The sequence below is a fragment of the Prinia subflava genome, chromosome 8 (genome assembly GCF_021018805.1).
Source record: "Prinia subflava isolate CZ2003 ecotype Zambia chromosome 8, Cam_Psub_1.2, whole genome shotgun sequence".
In the NCBI taxonomy this organism is placed as follows: Eukaryota; Metazoa; Chordata; class Aves; order Passeriformes; family Cisticolidae; genus Prinia; species Prinia subflava.
Genome location: NC_086254.1, coordinates 16443007 through 16469051, shown reverse-complemented (window position 1 = coordinate 16469051; position 26045 = coordinate 16443007). Strand labels below are relative to the sequence as shown.

The 26045-nt window shown below is 61.4% G+C and overlaps 1 protein-coding gene across 21 annotated transcripts; it reads left to right on the top strand.

Moving 5' to 3' along the window:
* The first annotated feature begins 579 nt into the window (after positions 1-579).
* On the top strand, positions 580-25792 carry SH3GL1 (SH3 domain containing GRB2 like 1, endophilin A2). Of its 21 annotated transcripts, none has more exons than XM_063403516.1 (13): positions 580-779; positions 16965-17033; positions 17123-17195; positions 17689-17832; positions 19213-19346; positions 20265-20423; positions 21026-21129; positions 21721-21845; positions 22277-22333; positions 23892-24463; positions 24494-24547; positions 24619-24674; positions 24705-25792. In XM_063403516.1, exons 1-10 carry the CDS (start codon positions 735-737, stop codon positions 24086-24088), a joined length of 1107 nt encoding a protein of 368 aa, XP_063259586.1. In that variant the 5' UTR covers positions 580-734; the 3' UTR covers positions 24089-24463; positions 24494-24547; positions 24619-24674; positions 24705-25792. The 21 variants fall into 21 exon arrangements, with proteins under 21 accessions (XP_063259586.1, XP_063259585.1, XP_063259589.1 ...); XM_063403515.1 differs by having other exon boundaries at positions 23892-24477; positions 24508-24547; XM_063403519.1 differs by lacking the exon at positions 24494-24547 and having other exon boundaries at positions 24635-24674.
* Positions 25793-26045: the final 253 nt, after the last annotated feature.

The following is a 26045-nucleotide window of genomic DNA, read 5'->3' as shown; positions in this document are numbered from 1 at the left end:
CGCTGATTGGGTAGCTTTGTGGAGGCCCGGCGGGGGGCCGCTGAGGCCTTGCACCTGGGCCCGAGGCCTGCCCGCTCACCGGGCGGGAACGGGGCCACGGCGGGCCGGGCCCTGCACCGGTCCGTCCGCAGCACCGGGCGGAGGGGCCGCAGCCAGCACTGCCGCGCGCCGCGCCGCTATGGGCCTTGAGCCAACGCGCGAAATGGCGGCGGCACCGGCGGCCAATTAGCGCTCGCCGCTGCGAGGCGCAGGCGCAGCCGCTGTCGCGAGGGACGCTGGGAGCCGTAGTTTTCCATTTGGAGCCTCTGTCGCCCCATTTTCCCCCCAAGACTATGACGGGGGTCCCGGCCCGGTGTCGCACACGCGCTCCGCTCCCTGCGGTCGGTGCTGGGTCCCTCAGGAGAAAGACACGGCTGCGCCACAGTCGGCTCCCAACATGAGCGCCCGTCCCGCCTGTCGCGACAGAGCCCCTCTCCCCGCCGCTTAGTCACGACGGGCGGCGGTTCCGCCCGGCCGGCAGGGGGCGCGCTGGCAGAGCGCGCCGCTCCGGCAGCGCCGCTCGGTGGCGCTCGGGGGCGGGGCCGGGCGGCGGCGGAAGCGGCGGCGGGGACGGGCCGGGCTGGGACGGGCGGAGCGTCCTGAGGCTCCCGAGGCTCCCGCCGCCCCCGCGCCAGGTCCCGCCGCCCGCAGACCGGGCCCCCGCCGCCACCGGGCCAGGTACCGGCACCGGCACCATGTCGGTGGCGGGGCTGAAGAAGCAGTTCTACAAAGCGACGCAGGTGAGGCACCGGCACCCCGCGCCCGTTCCCGCCGCCGTTGGGCTCCGGGGAGGCCGCTCTTCCCTTACCGGTTCGGAGAACCCGTCCCGGCCGCTGCTGCCCCGGCGGTTTTCCCCGCCGTTATCCCCTCCCGGCATCCCGGGGCCGGCATCCCCCGGTGCCCCCCGTGTCCCGCCTGGCACCCCCGGTATCCCGGGCTGGGATCTCCCGGTTCTCCGGGGATCCCGGGGCTCGGTGCGGGCTGTCAGCCGAGCTGGGGCCCCTCGGGCAGCCGGGGGGCGGGGGTCCCGTTCTCCCGGTTGGACACGGGCGGGGAAACTCCTCCGAGGACCGGAGAGCGCGGGGGTGACACGGCGGGGGTCCCCGGGGGGGTGACACGGCGGGGATCACCGCGGGGGTGACACGGCGGGGGTCACCGGGGGGTGACACCTCGGGGGTGCTTCCCCCTTCCCAAAACCCGCCCGCACAACCGGGACGGAGCCAGCGCCAAACCGGGCGGGATGCGCCGGGAGAGCCCGAGCGGGACTGCGGGGGAAGGGCCCGGTAACCCCGGTATCCCCGGCGGTCCCGGGAGCCCCGGCGGTCCCGGGAGCCCCGGTAGCCCCGGCCGCAGCTGCAGCCCGTTCTCGGCAGCGGCTGGAGCGGGGCAGGGCTGCGGGGTCGGGGCACGGGGATGGGGCTGAGGAGTGTCCGAAAAAGCTGCTCCGGTTCGGGGATCGCGGCCGGCGCTGGCGCGGGGTCGCTGCGCTGTCCTCGGAGCTCTTCCCCGAATTCCCCATCCCTGGAAGTGTCCAAGGCCGGGCTGGCCGGGCCTTGGGGCAGCCTGGGGTGGTGGAATGGGGGGGAATCTCCCAACCCGAACCGCTCCGTGATTCCCGGTGGGAATCGGCCTCAAACAAGGTTCATGAACACCTCAAATGAGGGGTGGCCATTCCCAACGCCCCCGAGCAGAATTATCCTTCCCACTGCTTCCTGTTAGCAGTTGTGAGGTTTTTTTAATGCGTTTTGGGAACGATTCAGGAATCACAAATCCCCCTCTGCTGCTGCTTTCCTGCCCCTCTTTGAAATTCCAGATAAATTTGGCACAGATCGTGTTTTCCATCACTGAGTTTAAACCCTTTCAGCTCATCCCACCCCTGTGTGCGACGTGTGTCGCCTCCTTCCTTGGCTCTGTGTCCCCAAATCCACGTTATTTACCCAGCAAAGCAAAATAACAAATTCCTGAAGTCATCCCCCACCCCTTCCCCACTAAACCCACTGAAGGACGTGGGGTGGGTTTTTCACAGCTCCCATGGGGAAGGTCGTGCTGGGAGCTCGCTGTGGGAGGGTTTTGCTGGCCAGGATGGTGTCAGGAGGTGAAAACCCCTCGCTGACTCAGGACTAACGTGTTCCTAAACCCAAAAACATCATTTTAAACCCCCGATGAAACCGTTTTTTGGAGGAATCACGAATTCCTCCAGAGGTGCTGCCACCCCCTTGCAGTGCTCCGGGGACAGGGGCAGAGGTGTCTGTGATTTAGGGATGCTCTGGCTGGAAACTGGAAGTCACTGGTTCCAGTTTGGCCATTTTTTTTGTCTCCTCCTTCCTTTCCTTCCCTTTCCCCCCTTTCTTCCCTTTCCCCCCTCTGGTCCCGCTCAGCCCTTGGCTGAAGGAGGGGAGGATTAGTTATTTTTTGGCTCCCTTCAACCCATCAGACGCTGCCAAAGCCAAACATGTGGAAGATCTTTCCTCAAATGTTACGTTTTGTTCCACGTCTGTCCTTAATTGAAGGAGAGCGGGGCCAGGAGGGGGAACCCCGGGGGGTTTGGGGTCCCTGACCAGCATCCCGAGGGAGCAGGGCTTGGCTGGGGGGGCTCATCCGTGAGATTCCTGCAAGCCCACGTCTCCCTGGGTGAGGCAGCCGGGCGCCCACACGCAGGAGAGAGCCCGGAGTATCCTGGAAAAAAAAAAATCTGAGTCGTGCTGGCAAATGCTGCGGATGGGGAGCAGCTCCCAGTGTGTCCAGAACAGGTTCTGCCTGTTCAAACTGTTCTCTAAAAAATAAGGAAAGCTGGAGGAAACATTGTGAGGAAGGGGGAGAAGCAGCAGCAGCAGCTTGGAGCAGGGTGGGAGGTCCCTGCCTGCCTGCTCCAAGGTTTCATCCAGCCGGGAATTCGCAGGGGCCTGCTGGTGGAGAAACAGCTTCGTTTGCACCGCTTGGGTTTTGTACAAACTGATGTAAATCCTAAAATCCTGCAAATGCTGCCAGGCAGTGGGCAGGACGGGCTGCAGCTCCCGGGGAATCCCGAGGGAACGCTGGGGGTGTCAGCGGGATGGGGAGCAGCACACGGGGCTGGAGTGATCCCGGAATCCTGCCTGGCTCAGCTCCAGGAGCAGCACACGGGGCTGGAGTGACCCCGGAATCCTCCTGGCTCAGCTCCAGGAGCAGCACACGGGGCTGGAGTGATCCCCAAATCCTGCCTGGCTCAGGCTCCAGGAGCAGCCAGGGGCTGGAGTGATCCCGGAATCCTGCCTGGCTCAGGCTCCAGGAGCAGCCAGGGGCTGGAGTGATCCTGGAATCCTGCCTGGCTCCAGGGGCAGCACACGGGGCTGGAGTGACCCCGGAATCCTGCCTGGCTCCAGGGGCAGCACACGGGGCTGGAGTGACCCCGGAATCCTGCCTGGCTCAGGCTCCAGGAGCAGCCAGGGGCTCCCTGGGGCCAGGGGAGTGCAGGGATGGGTGTGAGCTGCCCTCTGCAGAGCCCACGGGGCTGTGGGAGTGCAGGGATGGGTGTGAGCTGCCCTCTGCAGAGCCCACGGGGCTGTGGGAGTGCAGGGATGGGTGTGAGCTGCCCTCTGCAGAGCCCACGGGGCTGTGGGAGTGCAGGGATGGGTGTGAGCTGCCCTCTGCAGAGCCCACGGGGCTGTGGGAGCACTGGGACTCCCAGCACAGCTCCTGGGGTGCTGCCCACGGATCTCCGTGGAGGGTTTGGGTTGGAGGAGACCCCGGAGTCACCTCCCTGCAGCCCCTGGCAGTGCCCAGGCCGGGCTGGACAGGGCTGGAGCAGCCTGGGACAGAGGAGGTGTCCCTGCCATGGCAGGGCTGGGACAGGATTAAGGTCCTTTCCAAGCCAAACCAGTCTGGGGTTGAGCCCTGGGCGCTGCTGTCATCCCAAACTGGATTAACGTGCTCCCAACGCCTGTGTGAGCTGAGCCTAAACCCTGCCAGGCCTGCCTGGGCTCAGGAGCTGGCCCAAGGCACAGCCCAGCCACCTCCTCCTCCTCATCCAGAGCCGTTTTCCAGGAGGGGAAAAGGCAAGTGCTAATTAAAACTCAGCAGCCCTTGACACACACGCGTTTCCCTGGCTTTGATGACAGCTCCCAAGGCTTCCAGAGGTATTTTTGACCATAAATAGCCCCTTGCTCCCTGCCTGGCCCGGGATGTGCTCCAGAGCCAGCTCAGCCCAGCAGGACCCGCCGTTCCCGAGCTCCCTGGGCCAGCAGGGAACGCTCTCCGTGCCCTGGGGCGAGTGTGGCAGTGAGGGACAGGCTGCAGCTGCCAGAGAGGGCATTTCCCCTTTCTCTGCCCTGTGTGCTCATTGCTCTGGAGCTGGGATTTCCTTCACTTCTCCTTGGGTTTCCTTTCTTCCCTCCTCAGCCGAGGTTCTCTCTGCGGTGACTTTGTTGCTCCTCTTTCAAATGTGGGAGCGCCTTTCAAATGTGGGGTTTTCCTTCCCTTTCTCAGATGAACCTCTCAAAAACTCCTTTTTTTAAAAATTTTTGTTCATTTTATGGTTTTTGGTATTCACAGCCCTGCTTTGTCTTGGAGGCAGGAGGTGTCCTTGGGATGGTTTGGGTTGGAAGGGACCTTGAAGCTCATCCCATTCCGTGGCCAGGGACACCTTCCACTACCCCAGACTGCTCCAAGCTCCCTCCAGCCTCGGACACTTCCAGGGACGGGGCAGCCACAACATCCTTGGGAAGCTGTGCCAGGGCTGAGCACCCCGTGAGCAAAGAGGGGAGCAGGGAATTCCCGTGGGAGGGATTTGGCTGCGGCAGGCTTTGAGCTCCTTATCTGTACACGGGAATTTGGACTGGGAAGTGAAGGGATTTTGCTGATTCCTGCCAGCCTGGAGCCTCCTGCCAACCTCTGTCCCACAGCACCTGATGTTTCTGTATTAACATTAACCTGGGCTGGATCCCTCTGCAGCTCCTGGGTTTATCTTTCCACATTAATGCTCCCGAGGCTGGGGGAAAGCTGGATGTGCTGAGGTGACATCCTCCAGCTCTGCTTCCAGCCGGGATCCGTCCCGGAGCATCCTCCCCTGGCTCCCTGCGGCTGTGCTGGCCCTGGGGGTGGCTGTTCTGGGGGTGTCTTTGCAGATCCAGGGGAAAAGGAGGCTCAGGGGAGACCTCGTTCCTCTCTGCAGCTCCCTGGAAGGGGCAGGGCTGCCGGGGAACAAGTGACAGGAGGGAGGGAACGGCCTCGCTGAGGCTGAAATGTGATATTCATGCAAATTTTTCCATGGAAAAGGTTGTCAGGCATTGGAACTGGCTGCCCAGGGCAGCGGTGACGTCCCCAGCCCTGAAGTGTTCAAAAACCCTGTGGATGTGGCACTTGGGGACAGCAGTGGTGACCCCGGAGCTGGGCTGGTCTCAGAGCTCTTTTCCAGCCCTGCCCATTCCATGATTCCTCGTGTGGCAGGTGGGGAGCAGAGGCTGAGTGTCCCCAAACCTTGGGGCAGGGGCTCAGTGTCCCCAAACCTTGGGGCAGGGGCTGAGTGTCCCCAGACCTTGGGGCAGGGCTGAGTGTCCCCAGACCTTGGAGCAGGGGCTGAGTGTCCCCAGACCTTGGGGCAGGGGCTGAGTGTCCCCAGACCTTGGAGCAGAGGCTGAGTGTCCCCAGACCTTGGGGCAGGGGCTGAGTGTCCCCAGACCCTGGGGCAGGGCTGAGTGTCCCCAGACCTTGGGGCAGGGGCTGAGTGTCCCCAGACCTTGGGGCAGGGGCTGAGTGTCCCCAGACCTTGGGGCAGGGCTGAGTGTCCCCAGACCTTGGGGCAGGGGCTGAGTGTCCCCAGACCTTGGGGCAGGGGCTGAGTGTCCCCAAACCTTGGGGCAGGGCTGAGTGTCCCCAGACCTGTTGGAGGCAGGGAGGAGGTGCCAGTGCATCCCTTCAGGCCTGGCTGGTGCTGACTGGACACTCACAGAGGCAGCCAGGATATTTTCCTGTGGGTTCCCTCTCCTTTTCAGGGTGATTTGGCATCAAAGCCCTGTCCCTGCACGGGTTAATCATTGCTGGAGCTGAGCAGCCCCACAACCAAGCAGGTTTCGTTTTTCCAAGATTGTTTCTCTCCAGAGTTTCCTATAAATTGGCTTTTCCCCGCCTTTAAGGTTGTTTTTGGGCCCTGGCAGGAACAGGAGCTCCGATTCCTGGAAGGCAGAGAGCAGAGCTGGGGAACTCCAGCTCTCCACATCCTGCTCCCTTTGCTCCCTTCCCGTGGCTGATGTCAGCCAGGGAAAGTTTATCCTGTGCCTGCAGTGGGGGCTCTGGGATGAGGGAAGGATCCGGGACTCAGGCCGAGGGGGTTGTGTGGCCCTGGGGTGCTGAATCCACGTCATCCCCCTGAAATCCTGGATATTTCCAGCTGCTCACACAGGGGAGGGCTCCTGGAGGAAATCCTCCCTCCCCCTTTCCCTGCCACTGCTTCCCTCCTGGGAAAGAGCAAAATGGGGATGAGCTCAGGCAGCCTGCCTTGTAAAAGCTGATTCATTTCTTTAGCACTTTTTTTTTTCCTTCTTCCTCCTCTCCCCCATGCCTGCAAATGCCAGTGCCTTTTCCAGGGCTGCCAGCCCCATCCCTGTGGGAATACCGGGGCTGGGGAGGGAGCAGGGCAGCTCCTCCTGCCCGAGACTGCAGAAATCCCAGTGCCAGCATCCAGCCTGCCCTGGGGAGGGAACTGGTGTCCACTGGGGTGTGAGGGGCTGCTGCTGCTGCATCCCTGCTGCTGTCCCCTCCGGGGCAGGCTGGAGAGCTGCTGAAAAGCCCAGAAATAAAATAAATCCCTAATCCTGACAGTTCTGGCTGTGTAATTCCAGCTGAACTCATTCACATGGAAACTCAGCCCTGGTGTTTCATAAGACCCCGAGGTCGCTGTCCCTGCTCCTTCCATCCTCAGCTGCAGGGTTAATCCAGCCTGGGGGTGATGCCTGGAGTGGGAGCAGGCAGGAGCCTGATCCTGTCCTTCCCTGGGATCTGCTCCCTCCGAGCTGTGCCGGGGCTGTGTCCCAGCCTTGCCTTCCTCCCCTCGGGGCTGTGCCGGGGCCGTGTCCCACCTTCCTCCCTGGATCAGGTGGGAAGGATCCAGGTCACAGGCCTGGGAAAGCCCCTCAGCATCCCAGAGCTTCCCTTTTCCTGAGCTGCTCCGTGGCAGGGCTCAGTGCAGGATCCAGCCCACCTTGGCCTCTCTCCCTGTGATTATCAAAGTGATAATTAATTTTTTTACGGATTTCCTGTTCCCCTCAGCCCCATCCCTTCAGTCAGTGACCCCGTGGCTTGCAGGAAAGGTTCCTCTGGCCCACGCTCAGGGATGAAGCAGGGCTGGGGTTCCTCTCCTGCTTTTGGAGTGCCTGGAGGTGCCCCAGGTCCTGCCCCTCTCCCAGTGCATGGAGAATCCATTGGATTGCTCCAAGAAAAGCCTTGTAACCCCCCCTTCCAGCCTCACCACCAATAGCTAATTAATAGAACCAGCCCTTTTAAAGCCACTGGGAATTTTAGGATCTCCTAATGCCTGGCTATTAATAAAGTTCATGGTACTGTCACTAATTAAATTGCTTTTCTGCTGCAAAGAAAAAAAAAGATGAGTTAAACATCTCCATAATGAAATTCTGTCTTTGAGACAGAAGGTTAAATTTGCATGATTAAAGCTTTAAAGGGCTTTTCCTAATTGAGAAAATGCTTCATAATTCACCCTAGAGCCTGAAAACCCGGCTGCAGCCCCTGGCTGGTCCAGACTCTTCTCCAGTGATAATTTATTAACCACTTTCCTGACCAGGATTAGCTGCGTTTAAACTTAATTTTGCCACTTTCATGATGAAAAAGGGAGAAAAAGGGTAAACAATTATCTGCAGCCGAAGCACATCCACTGCAGGAGCAGGTGCTGGGGTATTTTATTCCCTGATTTTCTTCCCTGGATTAGGACCCGTCTTGTTTGCTGCTGACGTGTGTCTGTGGGAGCAGGGGCAGCACAAATCCGGGCTGCCAGATGTTGGAGGAGCTCCCGTCCCAGTAAAGCTCCTGCTGGTTGTACTGGGGGAGTTCTGAAGGGCAGAGGCTCTGGCCTTTTGTGCCTGCCTGGGGTAAAACATCATCCAAATGTGATCCAAATGTGATCCAAATGTGATCCAAATGTGATCTCCCGGGATTTCTGCTCTGCCTGCAGGGGAGGGAGGCCACAGCGGTGCCAAGGGCTGGGGGGATTTCATCCCATTTAAACCATTCCAAAATGAGTCTTGGTGTGCAGCCAGGAAGAAAATGGATTCAGCAGCACCTTGGATGGGCTGGAAGCTGAGGGGGTCCCTGGGGTGCTGAGGGGGTCCCCGGGGAGCTGACAGGGTCCCTGTGGAGCTGACAGGGTCCCTGAGGAGCTGAGGGGGTCCCTGGGGAGCTGAGGGGGTCCCTAGGAAGCTGAGGGGGTCCCTGAGGAGCTGAGGGGGTCCCTGGGGAGCTGAGGGGGTCCCGGGGTGCTCACAGGGTCCCTGGGGTGCTGAGGGGATCCTTGGGGAGCTGAGGGGGTCCCTGGGGTGCTGACAGAGTCCTGGGGGAGCTGACAGGGTCCCTGGGGTGCTGATGGGGTCCCTGAGGAGCTGAGAGGGTCCCTGGGGAGGCTCACAGGGTCCCTGGGGAGCTGAGGGGGTCCCTCGGGAGCTGAGGGGGTCCCTGGGTAGCTGAGGAGGTCCCTGGGGTGCTGAGGGGGTCCCTGGGGAGCTGAGGGGGTCCCTGGGGTGCTGACAGGGTCCCTGGGGTGCTGAGGGGGTCCTGGGGAGCTGAGGGGGTCCCTGGGGAGCTGAGGGGGTCCCTGGAGGGGCAGGCCCAGTGCAGAGCTCTGCAGGAGCTGGTGCAGGAGTCTGACCCAGCGCTGGCCCCGGTGGCTCCTGGCAGCCCTGGGGGTGCTGGGGTCTCTCCTTCCCACTCTCCCTTCCCTTAGGATGCCGTGCTGCGCTCCGATAGCCACGGAGCTTTTCCTAGAATTGAAAGGCACGAGGAAAAGGGGTGTTTACAGTGTCCTGGGCCGTTTCTGTCCCCTTTGATGTCTGTGCACGCCGGGAGGGCGCCGGGCTGTGCTGCTGTGTGAGACGTGCTCTGCACGGGGCTCTGCCGCCCAGCCCAGCCAGGGGCAGGAGTTTGCCTTCCCTTGGATCTTTCCTGATCTCCCTGGTGGCTGCAGAGCCGTGTCCCAGCTCTCTGTGTCCCAGCTCTCTGTGTCCCTCCAGCCTGGCTTGCTCCCTTCATCCTGCAGGTCCAGGGGTTTTCTGTCTCCTTCTAGCTCCTCCACAGTCTCTTGCCCCCTGCTGTATCCTCGCTTTGGGTGATGCCAGCAGTGTCCTGCACCTCAGGGAGGTGTTTTTTCCAGGGATTTACAGGTGTCTTACACCCTCCTTTCCTTCTTTTTCCCTTTGTTTTTTGGGAAATGCCTCAGAGCACCGCGTGGGCCAACCCTCCAAATGCTGACTGCAGGACAAGGCTGCTGGGAAAAACAAGGATTGCAATTCCTGGGAGGCGTTTTGGTGCTTTGCACTTTTCTATCCCGTGTCAGGAGCAGCTCCAGAGCAGCTCCAGTCTCCAGGGCAGGAGGAGCTGCTGCCTTTGCTGCCCTGGGTCCTGGGGCGGGTGGAGCTGCAAGGAACGATGGCTCAGCAGCTCTGGAAAAGCCAGAGTGATTCACGGGGATAGGACACAGGGAGGCTGTGCAGGAAGTCTGGGTGCAAGGCCAGTATTTATTCCACCTTTCCCCTCGGTTCAGTGAACTTCCTCTCCATTGCTGAAGTCACTGGAAGTGTGTGAGGGGAAATCATTGCTGGGAGAGCGTTGCTGCTGCTTCCTTACATGTTCATGTTTTCCCTGGAACTTGACCCAATTCCATGATGTTTTTTCCCACCTGAACAGAAATTGTGTCTGGTGTGGTTCAGAGCATGTGAGGAATAATAACAGGAGAAAACAGGATGCAAATGGGAGGTGCCCCCATCCCTCCAGCAGGAGCAGTCCTGTGGAAACCTTCATCCTTTGGGATGAGCCTGCTCTGGGGCAGGGTCCTGCTGGAAAAGGGAGCTGGCCCCGATGAGCAGGGAGCCTGGAGCACAGGGGTCAGGGGCAGGGCTGGAGCTGTGCCCTGCAGCCCAGCAGAGGAGGAATTCCCCAGGCGGGGCCGGAGCATCCTCGGGGTGCCCTGGGCCAGCCTCGCGCTGCCACCGGCCCCGCTGGCTGCTGAAATCCTGGGTTTGCCTTTAATTCCCGTGTCCTCGCTCCTGCAGCCCATCTGCTGGATGGAGATGAGTCACCCGATGCCGAGGAGGAGGAGGAGGAGGAGGAGGAGGAGGAGGAGGAGGAGGAGGAGGAGGAGGAGGAGGAGGAGGAGGAGGAGGAGGAGGAGGAGGAGGAGGAGGAGGAGGAGGAGGAGGAGGAGGAGGAGGAGGAGGAGGAGGAGGAGGAGGAGGAGGAGGAGGAGGGCTGGCAGGTGGCTCCTGCTCCGCCTGTGCAGCTCTTCCCTGCGGTTTGCATGGGATAAGATTACGAGCCGAGGTCACTGGGAAGCCTTTCCTCCTGGGCAGAGGGAAGGGAAGGAGCTGTTCATTGTTCCAGCCTGACCTTCCTGCTCCAGATCAAGGAATTCCTGCGGCGCTGCGGGGAGGGGAGAGAGCCCGGCCTGGGCTGCTGAGGGGGTGGAAGCTCGGGGTGTTCCGGGACACGTTTTCCCTGTGCACGTGTCTGGAGGCAGCTGAGCACCTCCAGTGCCTGGCACGAGCCTTTTCCAGGGCAGCAATTCCATGACTCCATCACGCAGCTCATCCCTGGCAGTTCGGGGCGAGGCTCAGCCAGGACTGGCCTCTCGTGGAAGATGGGAATGGGGAAAGGCAGGGAAGGAGCTGCAGGAGAAGGCTGAGGGTTGGATATCGGAGGGGAAATGCTCCTGGGAGCTGTTTCTGGGGAAGATCAGACAGTGGAGAGGCCGGTGGGGTGTCCAGGTGCCCCCAGGCAGGTGGGATCCATAGGGATGATGTTGGGAGCCAGCAGCAGGGTGTGCTCAGAGGGGCTGGAGCCTGGAGCTGCTGTTCCTCCTTCTCTGCTTTGCCAGGAGAGGATGTGAGAAACCCCGGGATCACAGAGGGGTTTGGGTCTGGAAGGGACCTTGAGGGTCACAGAGTCCCACCCTGCCGTGGCAGGGACACCTTGGGCTGTCCCAGGCTGCTCCAAGCCCCGTCCAGCCTGGCCTTGGGCACTGCCAGGGATCCAAGGGCAGCCAGTGGGAGCTTGGGACTGCGCCTCCCCCTCCAAGGCTGGAGGTGATCGTTCCTCCCCTCCTCAGCACAATAAACACTGGGATCTGTTTTCTCCTCAAAGTAGGTCAGGAGTTGCTGGGATCAGTGTGAGCTGTGCTGTGGGTGTGCCCAACTCGCCCCAACCCGGCTGCCTGCTGGGGATGGCACCGGGGCTGGGATCCTGGAATCCTGGGATCCTGGAATCCTGGGATCCCGGAATCCTGGGATCCCGGAATCCTGGGATGGGCTGAGCCCATCAGGGCTGGGATCCCGGAATCCTGGGATCCTGGGATGGGCTGATCCTATCAGGGCTGGGATCCTGGAATCCTGGGATCCCGGAATCCTGGGATGGGCTGAGCCCATCAGGGCTGGGATCCTGGAATCCTGGGATCCCGGAATCCTGGGATCCCGGAATCCTGGGATGGGCTGATCCCATCAGGATCCCAGGGCTGGGATCCTGGAATCCTGGGATCCTGGGGTGGCCCAGGACACCTCCCAGCCCCAGCAGGTTCTGCAGGGAGCCTCCGTGGCAGCAGAGCTGTGTGGGGCACTCCAGGAGAAGCCCCAGGCGTTTCCAGGTGCTGCAGCTGGACTGGGGTGTTTTTCCAGGAGGTGCTGGGGACGTCCCAGCCCTGCCACTGCCAGGCCTGGCTGGCGGAGTGCCCGGAGCCCTCTGCTCTGTGCCAGGCCCCCACACACACACGGAGCTGGGCAGGGTCACGCTGGCTCTGCAGGGTGATGGGGTGGCCCAAAACAAAGCTGAGTGCCAGGGAGTCACGCCCTGCCGAGCTGGGGACGTGGTGGTGGCTCTGCTTGGGTTCTACAGGATCCCACAAATCCGTGCCATGGGGCACCAGTCATCCCAGTTAACCCTGGCTTTCCTTAACTCCTCCTCTGTATCTGTGCCGACCTTTGGGGGTTCAAAACATTCCCACCCCTTTTTCCCTGGGTTTTTGTGGCCTGGCTTTTCCCCCTGGGCTGGGATGAAGGGAGCCAGGGCAGAGCTGCTTCTCTGTTTGCTCGTCTGTGGGTTTGTTTTTGTATTTCTTGAGGGCAACTTGGTGTCAGGAGGGTGGAGGGGAGGAAGAGGAAGGCTTTGATACCCCAGAGTCTGCAGGAAGAAGGTTTTCAGTCGACTGTAGGGAACTGTTTTGATTGCAAGGATGGCAAATGTTTGATGTGTTATAAATAGGGCTGACTGCGATGGAAAAAAGAAAGCGAGTTTAAAAAAAAAACCCTGATTTTTGGGTTTCTCTTGGTGTGTTTTGCTTGTTGGAGGCTGAGGGAATTAGGGATAATTTTCCGTTGTAAAATATTTAAAGGCTGGAGAGCAAAATATTAAAATGAGGGCTGTGAAATCCCGTGGGGAAGCTGGTGATTAGCAGAAAATAACACGGACTGAGGCTCCCTCATCCGTGAGCTGGGCAGGGGAGACCTTCAGGGTGGATGTGCTGGAATCTGCCCTTCTCCAGCTTTCAAGGAGCTCCTCGGCTGGGCAGGTTTGGCTGCTGGCACCTTCCCAGGTTTATCAGGGATTTTGCTGATGGTGCAGCCCAAAAATCACCTTTTTTTTCTCCACATCTGTCCCACCTCTGCACCTGGAATGATGCAGGAATTCCCCAGCTGGGACTGCCCAGCTCTGCTAGTGGGCCAGCTTCACTCACTGCTCCCAAAATCCTAATCCTCCACGCTCCTGGATTTACCCAGGCAAACTCCCGGGAGCTGAGCAGCATTCCCGTGTCCCTCTCCCAGTGCAGCTGCCAGGAGAATCCCTGTGCATCCCTCCCTGCACACACAGCATTCCTGCCTCTCCCTGCCCGCCCTGGCTCCACGGCAGCTCCCTCCAACAACGGCTCTTTCATTCCCTGAGATCTTCCCCCGCAGTGGGCTCGGGCACAGGGGAGCTCGGGATTGTTCCCATTCCCACGGCCCTGCCGAGGGATCCGCAGGAATCCCTGTGAGCTCCGGAATGGAGCTGTGGGGCATGGCTGGAGCAGCCCTGGCTGTGTCAGCCCCTCTGGGTGAGCTCACACAGCTCTGGCTGTTCCAGCCCCTCTGGATGAGCTCTCCCAGGGATGGATGGAGCAGCCCTGGCTGTGTCCAGTCCCCCTGGATGAGCTCTCCCAGGGATCAGCCTGGCTGCCGAGCCCCCAGGAATGCTCCCTGCACCCCAGGGACCCTCCCTGTGCTCCCACCCCAGGCTGGAGCTGTCTGGGGCCAGTTTGAGCTGTGTCCCTTCAGTCCAGCTCGGGTGGAAGCGAGGGCTGCGTTCCTGCCTCCCTGGGGGTGGAATTCCAGGTGAAATGCCAGCTGGGGAGTTGTCTGGGGCCAGTTTGAGCTGTGTCCCTTCAGTCCAGCCCGGGTGGAAGCCAGGGCTGCGTTCCTGCCTCCCTGGGGGTGGAATTCCAGGTGAAATGCCAGCCGGGCTGCCCGGGGAGCTGCTGGTGTCTGCCCGGCCCAGCTGCAGCGCCCTGGGCCAATATTTGCTGTGGGAAGTGTTTGGCCAAGGGCTGCGGCTCCGGCTGCTCCCGGGTTGAGCCCTTGGATGTGTCCCATGCTGAAACCAGGGGGGTCAGACTCGTTCTGCTCTTCCAGGAAATGTTTGGTTTGGTTTTTAACCATTTCCGTGTCTGCTCGGGCCGTCCCTTCCCAGTGTGGCTTCAGGAGGGGTTAGATCCCAGCCAGGGGAACAGGGATTTATCCCAAGCCTTCTCCTGGCTGCTCAGGAAATAAAAACACACAAGAATTGTCAGTACATCCTCCAAAAAGCCCCATAGCTGCTTCCTGGGGGAAGGGCTGCTGGAATCTGCAGCGCCAGCATTCCTCCAACTGCCTCCCAGTTCCTTTAAGCCAAGCAATGGATGGATAAACCCTTCCTTCCCTCCTTCCAGGGATCCTGGAGAGGTCAGTGCTTCCCAGAGGAGGGCAGGCACCCTGCCCGCCCTTCCCAGACCCTTTGGTGGGATGCACAACGTGGCACTGGGGGAATTCGGCTCCTGGTTGTGTCGTGAGGCTCCAGGTTAAACAAGGAGGCAGTGGCAGCTCCCCCAGGCTCGTGTCTGGGGATCTGTGTTGGTTTGTGTCCCCTCCTGACGGGTTTGGAGCGTGGGGATGCGGGGATGGAGTCCCTCCTCCTCTCCTCCTGTGCTGATGCCTCCCAGTTTAATTAGAGCCAGCAGGGAGAGAACCTCAATCTTATTATTCCCTCCCAGCAGGGCAGCTGCAGCATTTCTTGGATGTCAAAAGGAGGATTAAATTAGTCTGGAAATGAGGGGGTTTTGCCTCTTTCACTTCTCTGGGCTGTCCAGAGGGTGTGGAGCCCCCGGAATCGCTGTGGTGATGGATTCTGGCACGCGGGCCCCTCGGAGCAGAGTCCTGGCAGGGGCTGTTCACAGCGTCCTAGGCCAAAAATCCAGGGAGAAAGGCAGGAATGGAACTGCTGGGGATGAGTGCACCTTTCCCAGGTGTGTTAGGGAGCAGAGCAGGCTGCTGGAGGCGCAGCCCTGGTGGAAGGGATCCCGTTCTGGCTGTGGGATCCTGGCAGGGACAGGGGGTGGCAGCTGGGGCAGAGCTGTGCCCTGCTGAGCTTGTCCTGGCAGGCCTGGCAGCTGCTCCTGGGCTGTTCTCCAGGCTCGAGAGGGAAGCGTGCCTGCCCAGCTGGGGCTGGGGTGTGCTGGCACCCCGGGCGTGGGGCAGGCACCCAGGGGAGCAGGAAATCTCACTGGGAGGGGTTCTCCATCTGGGGGTGAGGGTATCCCCTGGAGCCGCTTCCGAGGGCTCCTGGAGCAGCGGTGGGGAGCAGGGATTGGCCAGCCTGGCTCACTCTGGCTGTGCCCCATGTCCCTTTGCAGAGGGTTAAAGCAGGAGAGTGAAATCCAGAGCTGGGCAAACCAGGAGAGCTTCCCTTCCCTTCCCTTCCCTTCCCTTCCCTTCCCTTCCCTTCCCTTCCCTTCCCTTCCCTTCCCTTCCCTTCCCTTCCCTTCCCTTCCCTTCCCTTCCCTTCCCTTCCCTTCCCTTCCCTTCCCTTCCCTTCCCTTCCCTTCCCTTCCCTTCCCTTCCCTTCCCTTCCCTTCCCTTCCCTTCCCTTCCCTTCCCTTCCCTTCCCTTCCCTTCCCTTCCCTTCCCTTCCCTTCCCTTCCCTTCCCTTCCCTTCAGGTTCTCTGAACCTGAATAATTCCCTGAAGGGATCCCTCCCCCTCTTCCTCAGAAAACATCCAGCCCCATTTTATATCCCCATGGGAGCAGGAGTGTTCCAGAGGAAGAAAGCCTCGATAAAAATCAAATATTTGATGTTGGAGTAAACAAACCCGATTGTTCCTTTAGATCTGGAGTTTTCAGTACAAGCAGGAGGAATCCTGGCAGTGCCCCGGGACAGGCGTGGAACCCTGGGGGCCAGTGCCAGGTTTCCCAGACCACTTTGGATGTCTGGATGGGGAATTCGCTGTTGTTTGGGGCAAAATAATCACTAATTGCTCCCCACAGCTCCCTGACAGGAGGGTGGAGCCAGGCGGGGGTCGGGCTCTGCTCCCAGGGAACAACAGGACAGGAGGAAACGGCCTCAAATTGCACCAGGGAAGGTTGAGATTGGAAATCAGAGAAAATTTGTTCATGGACAGGGTGGCCAGGCACTGGCACAGCTGCCCAGAGCAGTGGTGGAGTCCCCATCCCTGGAAGGGTCCAAAAAACGCACGGATGTGGCCCTTGGGGACAGGGGTCCCCTCAATGACCTTGGAGGTCTTTTCCAGCCTCAGAGATTCCATGATTCCAATCTTGGCCAATTCCTTGTCCTGCATCCCCAGGCACTGCTGATTCCCTCACCCCTGCCTGGGCTGCAGGGAAGGGAGGCTCAGGGTGGGCTCATGAGGCTCAGGGTGGGCTCATGAGGCTCTGGGTGGGCTCATGAGGCTCAGGGTGGGTTCATGAGGCTCTGGGTGGGTTCATGAGGCTCTGGGTGGGTTCATGAGGCTCAGGGTGGGCTCCTGGAGGCTCAGGGTGGGTTCATGAGGCTCTGGGTGGGTTCATGAGGCTCAGGGTGGGCTCCTGGAGGCTCTGGGTGGGCTCCTGGAGGCTCTGGGTGGGTTCACTGCTCACCCCTTGGCAGGGACTGGTGCCAGCTGGGACTGGGGCTGTTCTTGGGCCAGGGGATGCCCTCAGGAGGCTGCTGAGGCCCCATGGAATGGGCCCAGGGTGTCAAACATCCCCTCTGATGGGGAATCCAGGCCCTGGCCCCAGCCCGAGCTGCGGCAGCAGTTGCAGAGGGGGGCTCTGCTCTCCCTGCGCTGTTCTGTGCTGGCTGCCGGGAGCTGAGCGTGCTCATTCCCTGTTTACTTGGATTGTGCCGTGTGTGAAACCGAGTCCTTGGCTCCGAACGGAGCTGAGAGACGCTTGTGCTGCCTGCTTTTCCTGCAGGCGTTGGAGCTGGAGCCGTGGGCTGGGATTTCGGGAGCTGTGGAGCTCCCGGTGGGTGAGGAGCATCCTGGCTGAGCCGAGCTTTGGGTGCTCAGGGATGTTTGGGGCTTGGTGGGCTCTTTTTGAGGGGCTTTTTGCACCTCCTTTCTCTTGCAGGGGCAGCGTGGACCGTCCCTGTTCCCTTTCCCTGCCAGGAATTCCCCCTGGAATTGGGGTGGGAAGGTTCAGTCAGACCCTGATCCTCTCCCTGTCCTCTCTCCACAGCTGGTCAGCGAGAAGGTCGGAGGGGCCGAAGGGACCAAGTTAGATGATGACTTCAAGGAGATGGAAAAGGTGAGTGGGGAATCCCCAGAATCACCCCTGGCTCCTGTGGGGTGGCTGAATCCCTGCGCTGATCCTGGCTGGGCTCTCGTCTCCTGCAGAAAGTGGACCTGACCAGCAAGGCTGTGACAGAAGTGCTGACCAGAACCATCGAGTACCTCCAGCCCAACCCAGGTGAGGGCCTGCAGCTCCCTGTCCCCTCCCAGGGACACAGGGAGAGCAGGGACATCCCCTTGGCTCAGGTTTGGATCAGGGGAGATCTGGGTACCCCTGAATCCAGGCTGCTGAGCAGGGACAGAGCAGGTGCAGCCTTTGCCTCACAGGCCCTGAGGGTTTTTCTGGGAATGTCCAGGAGTGGTGTCTGTGGGCTGGGAGGGGGTGGCTGGCTCTGTCTGCCCTGCTTCCTTCCAGCTCCAGGGAGCACCCCAGGGTCCCCGGGAGGGCTGGGGAAACTCCTTTGGCCTTCCTTGGCCAAGCTGTGGGGAGCTATTTTTGCTTTGTGTCTTGGAAAAGAACCTTTTCTCCTGGCGAGGGATATTTCTGGGGATGGAAACAACGGAGCCTCCGGGCTCTGGGTGTAGCAGGGGGGGAAGAAAACCCCGAGGAGGGAAAGCTGAGGGGTGCAGGGAACGCAGAGGAGGCAGAGGCTGAGGCGTTTGTGTGGCAGCTTCCAGAGCCAAGCTGACCATGCTCAACACCATGTCCAAGATCCGCGGGCAGGTGAAGAACCCCGGGTACCCCCAGTCCGAGGGGCTGCTGGGGGAGTGCATGATCCGCTACGGGAAGGAGCTGGGAGAGGATTCCAACTTCGGTGAGTGCCCCTGGGCTGGGGGAGGCTCCTGAGACACTGCCCAGATGTCACTCGGAGCTCGGGGAGGGTTTGGCTGAACCTCGTGGCACTGAACAGCGCGGGGCTAAAAAGGGGTTCAGAAACTTCCAGAGGGAGCAGATCCCAAGGGAAAGAGAGGAGGTTTAGGGTTGGATTGGTAAAAATTGGATGAGGCCCTGGCACAGGGTGCCCAGAGAAGCTGTGGCTGCTCCTGGATCCCTGGAAATGTCCAAGGCCAGGCTGGAGCAGGCTGGGACAGTGGGAGGTGGGATTGGTCCTTCCATCCCAAACCATTCTGTTATTCTGTGATCCCAGGTATCCTGGGTCTCAATCCACTTTTATTAAATGCTGAGATAAATTTAAAATGTAATATAATAAGTGTATAAAATGTAATAAAAAATAAGATGTAAAATAAAAACTTCCCTCTAAACTGAGCAGCAGAGCAGGAGCGGGGCAGAGCAAGACTGGGAGTTTCACACAGCTCTTCAGGATCCCTTCCAACCCAAACCTTGCTGTGATTCCTTTGGGAGGCTGAAGCCAAGAATTCCTCTGGCGTGGCTGTTCCCGTAGCCACGTGTGGCTGGCAGGGAGGAGGGGGTGAAGCCCTGTGGTGACATCAGTTTGAGTCCCCTGAACCTCGGCCAGCGCACGTGATGGTCCCAGGGCAGCACAGCTGCCTCTGCCAGGGCAGGGAGGAGCTGCCTTGCCTCTGGAAAATTAAAAACCTCTGGCTGCTTTTGGGACTGACAGAGGATTTTGGAGATCCTCCCTGGCCAGCTCAGAGCTCTACATCAATCCTGGCTCACAGGCACTGAGGAGAGCGAGGGAAGGAAGCTTTTAGGAGCACACACCAAACTCTGTTTCCTTAATGGCCCCTTTAAAGCAGCATGGAGGACCCCATCCCTCCCTTCCAGGTTATTTGGAGTTATTACAATTGAAATAACACTTCTGGTGTATTGATTTTTCCAGCTGGACAGTGGAGAGATGTTTTCCCTTGACCCTCTCTCTCACTCGTGTCCTTTCCTGTGTTCATGCACTGCTGAAACTGTTGTTTTGCCAAAGCTGCACAGGAATAATCTCACCTCTAAACGTTTCCTCTGCACTGAAAAGCCAGCACTGAACGTGCTTTGCTGCAGCTCTGCCTGGCTGAGGTGGGAATGGGCAGAGCCTCAGAGAGGGCTGAACTGAGCAGGCTTCAGTGAGAGACTCTGAGCTCTGGGCTTGGAGCAACCTGGGGCAGTGCAAGGGGGGACTGGACGGGCTCCAGGTCCTCCCAGCCCATCCCATTCCACGACTGGGGGGCACCCAAGGGCTCCCTGCAGCCCCCGGGCTGTGTTTAACCCCTTCTCCCCCGCCCTCAAGGGGACGCGCTCCTGGACGCCGGCGAGTCCATGAAGCGCCTGGCGGAGGTGAAGGACTCGCTGGACATCGAGGTCAAGCAGAACTTCATCGATCCCCTGCAGAACCTGTGTGACAAGGACCTGAAAGAGATCCAGGTAAGCACCCCCTGCTCTCCTCTGCTCCTCGTCTCCCTGCTCTTCTCTGGGCTCTGGGGCTGTTGGTGCACGGAGCCGCCTGCTCCGGAGGGGTGGGAGGCAGGGGCTGGCAGGAATGCCCTGCACTCTGTGTGTTCTCTCCCTCCAGACTCTCTGGTATTTCCTCCCTGCTCAGCGCTGCTCCTGCTGCTCCTGAGCAGCCCAAAAGGCTGCATGCAGGTTGGAATGGTTCTCCATTTGCCGTGTTTGATGGAGGGTGCTGTGGGAATACATCCCAATGCCCCTTCTGGGCTTGCTGAGTTGGGTTCTTAGTGCTGTGAGCTCCCAGATGGGATAAATTTGGACTCCAGGCTCCCGTCAGGTCTCTGCTCAGCATCCCAAGGAGCCCAGCGGGGTCTCACTGGGAGAACTGGGAGCTCAGCATCTCCTGTGTGCTACACACAGTCAGGCCCAGGCTTTGGAACAGGATCCATCCCAACCTCCAGCTCCCCAGCCAGGTCCCTGAGGGAGTTTTCACTGTCAGTGGTGTCCTGGGTGAAACAATCACCAAGTGCTGCTCCGTGCCCGTCTGTACCCGGTTCCATGGGGCTGCTTTAAACATCCCCGCCCTGAGACGCAGGAGTGCAGTGCCCAGAGCCCACACTGCTGCTGCCCAGAGATCCCTGCAGCTCCCGGGGAGCTGGGAGGAGCAGGACAGCTCCTCACCCTCCCAAAAGGCTTCTGTGGGGAGCAGAGCTGGGCTGCTACAGCCTCCTCCTCAGGGGAAGGGTCTGGAATCATTCCCCCACCACACCTGCAGCAAAGGTGGGAGCCACACGAGATCGGGTTTCTGACACCAGTGAGCTCAGCCTGTAACTGGAGCTGCCCTCCCAAGGCTCTGGCTTTTCCCTCTCCCCTGTTCTCCCCACCCTGCCCCAGCACCATCTCAAGAAGCTGGAGGGGAGGCGCCTGGACTTCGACTACAAGAAGAAGCGACAGGGCAAGATCCCGGACGAGGAGCTCCGGCAGGCCATGGAGAAGTTTGAGGAGTCCAAGGAGGTGGCAGAGACCAGCATGCACAACCTGCTGGAGACAGATGTGAGCGTGGGGGCGCAGAGCTGGGGGGTCCAGGGGTGTCCCTGGGGGTTCTGTGTCCCTGGGGGGGTCCAGGGGTGTCCCTGGGGGGGTCCAGAGGTGTCCCTGGGGGGGTCCAGGGGTGTCCCTGGGGGTCCTGTGTCCCTGGGGGGGTCCAGGGGTGTCCCTGGGGGTGTCCTATGTCCCTGGGGGGTTCCAGGGGTGTCCCTGGGGTGGGATCTCCTGCGGCAGGCACTGATCACACACCAGTTCCCACCGCTCTTGTCCCCAGTGTGGCTCTGCTCTGGGAATGCCCAGACCTGGGTGATGTGACAGGCCTTTCCCTAACCCTGCTGCAGCTCTTGGCCAGAGCAGAGCCCGTGCCTGGCACCAAACAGGCTCTCGGGGTGGTGGGGGATCAGTTTGGGAGGTAACACCGCTGGGAGGGATTCGGGAAGGATTTCCCAGCTGGCAAACCCGGCGTGGCAGGGAATGTGCTGTGTCCTGGCAGTCTCTGCCCAGCCCCAATCCTCTGCTGGGCTCCCCACGGCCCAGGGCAGCCCCGGGGGCGGTGCAGGGGGCTCCGGGCGGGAGCAGGCGCTGAGCCCAGCCCGGTGCCTCCCCAGATCGAGCAGGTGAGCCAGCTGTCAGCGCTGGTGGACGCCCAGCTGGACTACCACAGGCAGGCCGTGCAGATCCTGGACGAGCTCGCCGAGAAGCTCAAGCGCAGGTGAGCCCCAGGGAGCTCCCCGTGGTTCCTCTGGGGGCACCTGAGTCCTCCTGGGAGTCCAGCAGTGGGTGGGGTTGGAGGAGACCTTGAAGCTCATGGAGCAGGGACACCTTCCACTAGCCCAGGTTGCTCTGAGCCCTGTTCAGCCTGTCCTTGAAAAAGCCAATTCCTTTGGCTGTTCCAGGTGGGATTTGAATTTAGCTGGGTGTCTGATCCAGCCCAAATCCTGGCTGAGGAAGACTCCTCCCACCTCTCCTTCCTCCGTGGCGAGGATCTGGCAGTGCTGCCCTGCTGCTCTTCCCTCCTGGAGGAAGCTGCAGAGTGGCTCCTGTGCCTGCTCTGAATTGGGAGGAGCTGGGAGGATCCTGCCAAGTCTGAGCTCTCAAACTACAGCACGAGTGTCCTCTGCTGGCCTGAACTCCTGAGCATTCCCTAGCAAAGCCTGGGATGTGGGGGCAGATCCCGAACCCTGGGGGAGCCCCACCCTCCAAAGTCCCTGCCTACAAACCCCCTCCTGCCCCGTGCAGCCCCGGGGATGGAGCCGTGCTGCCCCTGCTGCCTCCCTGCTGCCCTCCCCTGTCTCTGTCCCAGGATGAGGGAGGCGTCCTCGCGGCCCAAGCGGGAGTACAAGCCCAAGCCCAGGGAGACCTTCGACTTCAGGGAGAGCGACCAGTCCAACGGGGGCTTCTCCTGCAGCCCTGCCCCCAGACCCTCAGGTAACGCTGGCCCGGGGGTTTGCCGGTGCCTCTGGAGCAGCCTCGGGAAGGAGGGCGGCTGCTCCGCCTGCACAGGACGTGCCTGCTGTGCTGGGTGCTCCTGCACGAGCCCGTGCCTCTGGAGAACGTCAGGAGTGCCTCTAGGTCGGGCTGTTTTCTGCTGGGACCCAGGAGCCTTTGCTGTGTTGGCTTTGGGGATGTGCCAGAGGGGTCTCCAGCCTGGGCCTCTCGCTGCCAGTGCCAGACAGGAAAACTGAAGCCTCCCTCCCTCCTCGTCTTCCATCCCTCTGCATCCCTCCCTCCCTCCTGGTGCTGGCGGGTTCCTAACAGCATGGGGGCCCTGCTGTTTCTCCTGACAGACCCCTCTGGGCCCTGCCTGTCCCTGCCTCCCGTTCCCGTTGGTTTAAGCATGTCTCTCTTTTGTTTGGAAGCAGCTTCCGCCTCTTTCCGGTCGGACAAACCATCCCGGGCCTCCGTCAGGAGTATCCGTGAGTTTCCTCCCTTGCACTGCTCCCTGCGTGGCCTCCTGTCCCCTCCTGCTGCTCCTCCCTGCTGCTGCTGCTCCTGGAGCTGCTGCTGCTCCCTGCTGAGCCTGAGCTGAGCCCTGAATTAACCCAGCCACACTCCCCTGGCATTCCCCACCCCAAACCCAGGGCCTGGCTCACCCGGAGGAGCTCCCAGCACCCAGGCAGGTCCTGATCCGTAGGGATCAGGTGCTTTCCCACCTCGAGGATTTCCCTGTCCTTACAAGCGCCCAGCCTGGATCTGTCCCACTCCTGCTCCCCGTGTCCCTGTGGAAGGCTGCAGGGAGGAGGCAGAGCCCCAGCTCATGGAGGCTGTGGGGTGATGTGGGGTCTGTGGAGGGGCTGTGGGTGCTGTGGGGTCCGTGGAGGGGCTGTGGGTGCTGTGGGGTCCGTAGAGGGGCTGTGGGTGCTGTGGGGTCCGTGGAGGGGCTGTGGGTGATGTGGGGTCCGTGGTTCCTCCTGCAGGACCTTGGGATCCTGGAGCTGGGCTGGGGCTCGGGGCAGGGCTGTGGTGGTGGGAGCAGCCTGGGGGCCTGGGGAGCTCTCAAACCCAGCCATGGCTGCTGCTGCTGGTGGTGATTTCTGAGTGCTCTTCCCATGCTGGGCCCTCCCTTGCTGTGGGCCCTGGAATCGTGGAGTGGTTTGAGTTGGGAGGGACCTTCAGGACCATCCCATCCCCTCCCTGCCATGGCAGGGACACCCTGGGCTGTCCCAGGCTGCTCCCAGCCCTGTCCAGCCTGGCCTTGGGCACTCAGGGATATTCAGCAGCTGGATGTGCTGCCTGCCCGTGCTGCCGTTCCCCTGCCCTGGCTGAGCCCCTCAGTGGGGAGGGCTGGGGGTCCTGCAGGTCTCTCTCAGCTCTGTCCCTCTCCACTGGGATTCTCCCAGCTCCAAGGCAGAGTCCCAAAATGTCAGTGCAGAGGAAATCCCAAAGAAAATCCCTTTGCAGCCAAATGATGATGCACAAATCCTGGAGCTGAGCTGGGGGAATGAGACTCCAGGCCTCTCCTGAGTTTTGGGGGCTGCTCATGGGTGGCCAGGGAGGCAGCTGCTGTCCTGTCCCTCCTGTCACCCTCAACTGTGGGGTGACCCCTCCAGAGTCCCCCAGCACTGAGCTGCAGGGCAGGGTGTCCCTCTCCAGAGGGGTAAATGCTTGTGGTGATCCCAGTCTGGAGTGCAAGAGGTGCAGGCAGGAGCAGCACACGGGATCTGTGCTGGGACAGGGACAATGCAGGGACAAGTGACAGAGTGACAAGTGACAAGTGACAAGGGCTGCTGGTGGGTCCAGCCCTGCCGAGGCCGGCGGGGTGCAGAGCCCGGGCAGGAGCCCCCGGGGCCGGGCAGGAGCCCCCGGGGCCGGGCAGGAGCCCCGGGGCCGGGCAGGAGCCCCGGGGCCGGGCAGGAGCCCCCGGGGCCGGGCAGGACCCCCGGGGCCGGGCAGGAGCCCCCGGGGCCGGGCAGGACCCCCGGGGCTGGGCAGGGCTGTGCTGACCTGTCCCCGCTGTCCCCGCTGTCCCCGCAGCCCCCCTGGACCAGCCCTGCTGCAAAGCCCTCTACGACTTCGAGCCCGAGAACGACGGCGAGCTGGGCTTCAAGGAGGGCGACATCATCACCCTGACGAACCAGATCGACGAGAACTGGTACGAGGGGATGATCCACGGCCAGTCCGGCTTCTTCCCGCTCAACTACGTGGAAGTGCTGGTCCCGCTACCTCAGTGAATCCCGCCCAGTGCCCCGAGTTCCATTCCGGCTCCAGCCCCGCCCTCCCCGCTCACCTCGGGGCCCGGCGCCACCAGGGAACAAACCAGAAGGGTCCCGCGGCCCCTTCCCCCCGTGAATTTGGTTCTTTTCTTTCCCTGTTTTTTTTTTTTCCTTTGTTTTGGTTTTTTTTTTGTCCTTCTGGTGCTTGAACTTCGGTACTTCTCGCGCCCCCAGCCCCGGCCGTGCCGCCGGCACTGCCCTGTCCCTGTCCCTGTCCCTGTCCCTGTCCCTGTCCCTGTCCCTGTCCCTGTCCTTTGGGTCCAGCGCCCGGATGAGCCAGGTGGGAGAGCCAGGATGTGTCCGGGCACAGGGATGAGGCAGTGGCACTGCCAGGTCACAGGGATGAGGTGGTGGCACTGCCAGGGCACAGGGATGAGGCAGTGGCACTGCCAGGGTGTGTCCTGGCACAGGGATGAGGTGGTGGCACTGCCAGGGCACAGGGATGAGGCGGTGGCACTGCCAGGCTGTGTTCTGGGCACAGGGATAAGGCGGTGGCACTGCCAGGGTGTGTCCTGGCACAGGGATGAGGCGGTGGCACTGCCAGGTCACAGGGATGAGGCGGTGGCACTGCCAGGGTGTGTCCTGGGCACGGCTCCGGGGCAGGGCAGCCCCAGTCCCCCCTCCTGCCCCAGTGAATGCTGCCCCTGTCCCACGGATCCCTGCAGGATTCCAGAGGGATCAGGGGAGGGCAGCTGGGGCCCAGCAACACTAAAGCAGCCAGCGAACACTAAGGCAGCCCTGCAGGGGCTCGGAGCCAGCCCTGCCCACCCTGGAGGGACACGGGGATGTCCCCAGCCCAGCCCGGGCTGGCTCTGCTGTGGCTCCTCCGCCCGGGGCTCTGCACGTTCCCCCTTCCCGGGCATCCCTCCTGTGGCTGGAGCTCACCTGGCCCTCAGGTGCCCTCCCTGCGCCCCTGCCCTGCCCAAAGCCGCCCTCCCTGGGGGCAGCGCACCCCTGTGCCCCCGGAGTGCTGGGAAAAGGGGTGGCTCATCTCGGTGTCACTTCTGCCACCCCTCAGCTGTCCCTTTCCTGGCCAGCAGCTCGGGATGGGCTCACAGAGCTGCAGAGCTCCTTGGGCTCCACGGTTCTCCTGGCTACAAAAATGGATTCTGCCCCTCCTGGGGCTGGGATGGGCCCAGCCCCGCTCTGAGCCCGGCTCTGAGCCCAGCTCTGAGCCCAGCTCTGAGCCCAGCTCTGAGCTCTGCTCTGTGAGCCCAGCTCTGAGCCCAGCTCTGAGCCCCGCTCTGAGCCCAACTCTGCTCAGGGCCGTGCTGCAGCGCCCCGGCCCCGTGCTCCCCTCTCCTGAGCCCGTTCCTCTGTAAGGACTCGGTCCGTGCATGTCTGACCCCCCCCAGCAGTGACCCCGGCCCGGGGGGCACAGGGCAGCCCCCCCAGCTCCCAGCAGGGCAGGGAGCCCCAGGGGCCGGAGTCCCCCTGTCCCCTCCCCTGTCCCCTCCCCGGTGGGACCAGGGTCACGCCCCGGGGACATTCAGGTGGATTGAAACGCGTTCTGTCAGCTGGGACAACTCGCTCCATCTTTGGTTTTTGTTTTTTTGGTTTTTTGTAATGGTTTCTCCTGGTTTTTAGGGGAAAAATAATGATGACCCACAATTCTTGACTTGTATCTCTGAAGGAAAGTATTAAATGTTTTCTTCTTTCTAACAGCTGCGTCGTGGAATCAGGGAATGGTTTGGGTTGGATAGGACTGGAAGGTCACAGGTGGGGACAGCTTCCACCATCCCTGACTGCTCCAAGCCCCGTCCAGACCGGCCTTGGGCACTGCCAGGGCTCCAGGGGCAGCCACAGCTGCTCTGGCACCTGTGCCAGGGCCTGCCCACCCTGCCAGGGAGGGATTTCCTCACACTGCCCTCGGCCCAGCCCATGCAGGCTGTCCCCAGCCAGCGGAGCCGCCTCT

Excerpts from the sequence above, each read along its gene's own strand:
- SH3GL1 (XM_063403519.1), top strand. The coding sequence starts at position 735 with ATGTCGGTGGCGGGGCTGAAGAAGCAGTTCTACAAAGCGACGCAG. Across the intron at positions 780-16,964 it reads AGTTCTACAAAGCGACGCAG|CTGGTCAGCGAGAAGGTCGG; the intron begins GTGAGGCACCGG and ends CTCTCTCCACAG. Across the intron at positions 17,034-17,122 it reads ACTTCAAGGAGATGGAAAAG|AAAGTGGACCTGACCAGCAA; the intron begins GTGAGTGGGGAA and ends CGTCTCCTGCAG.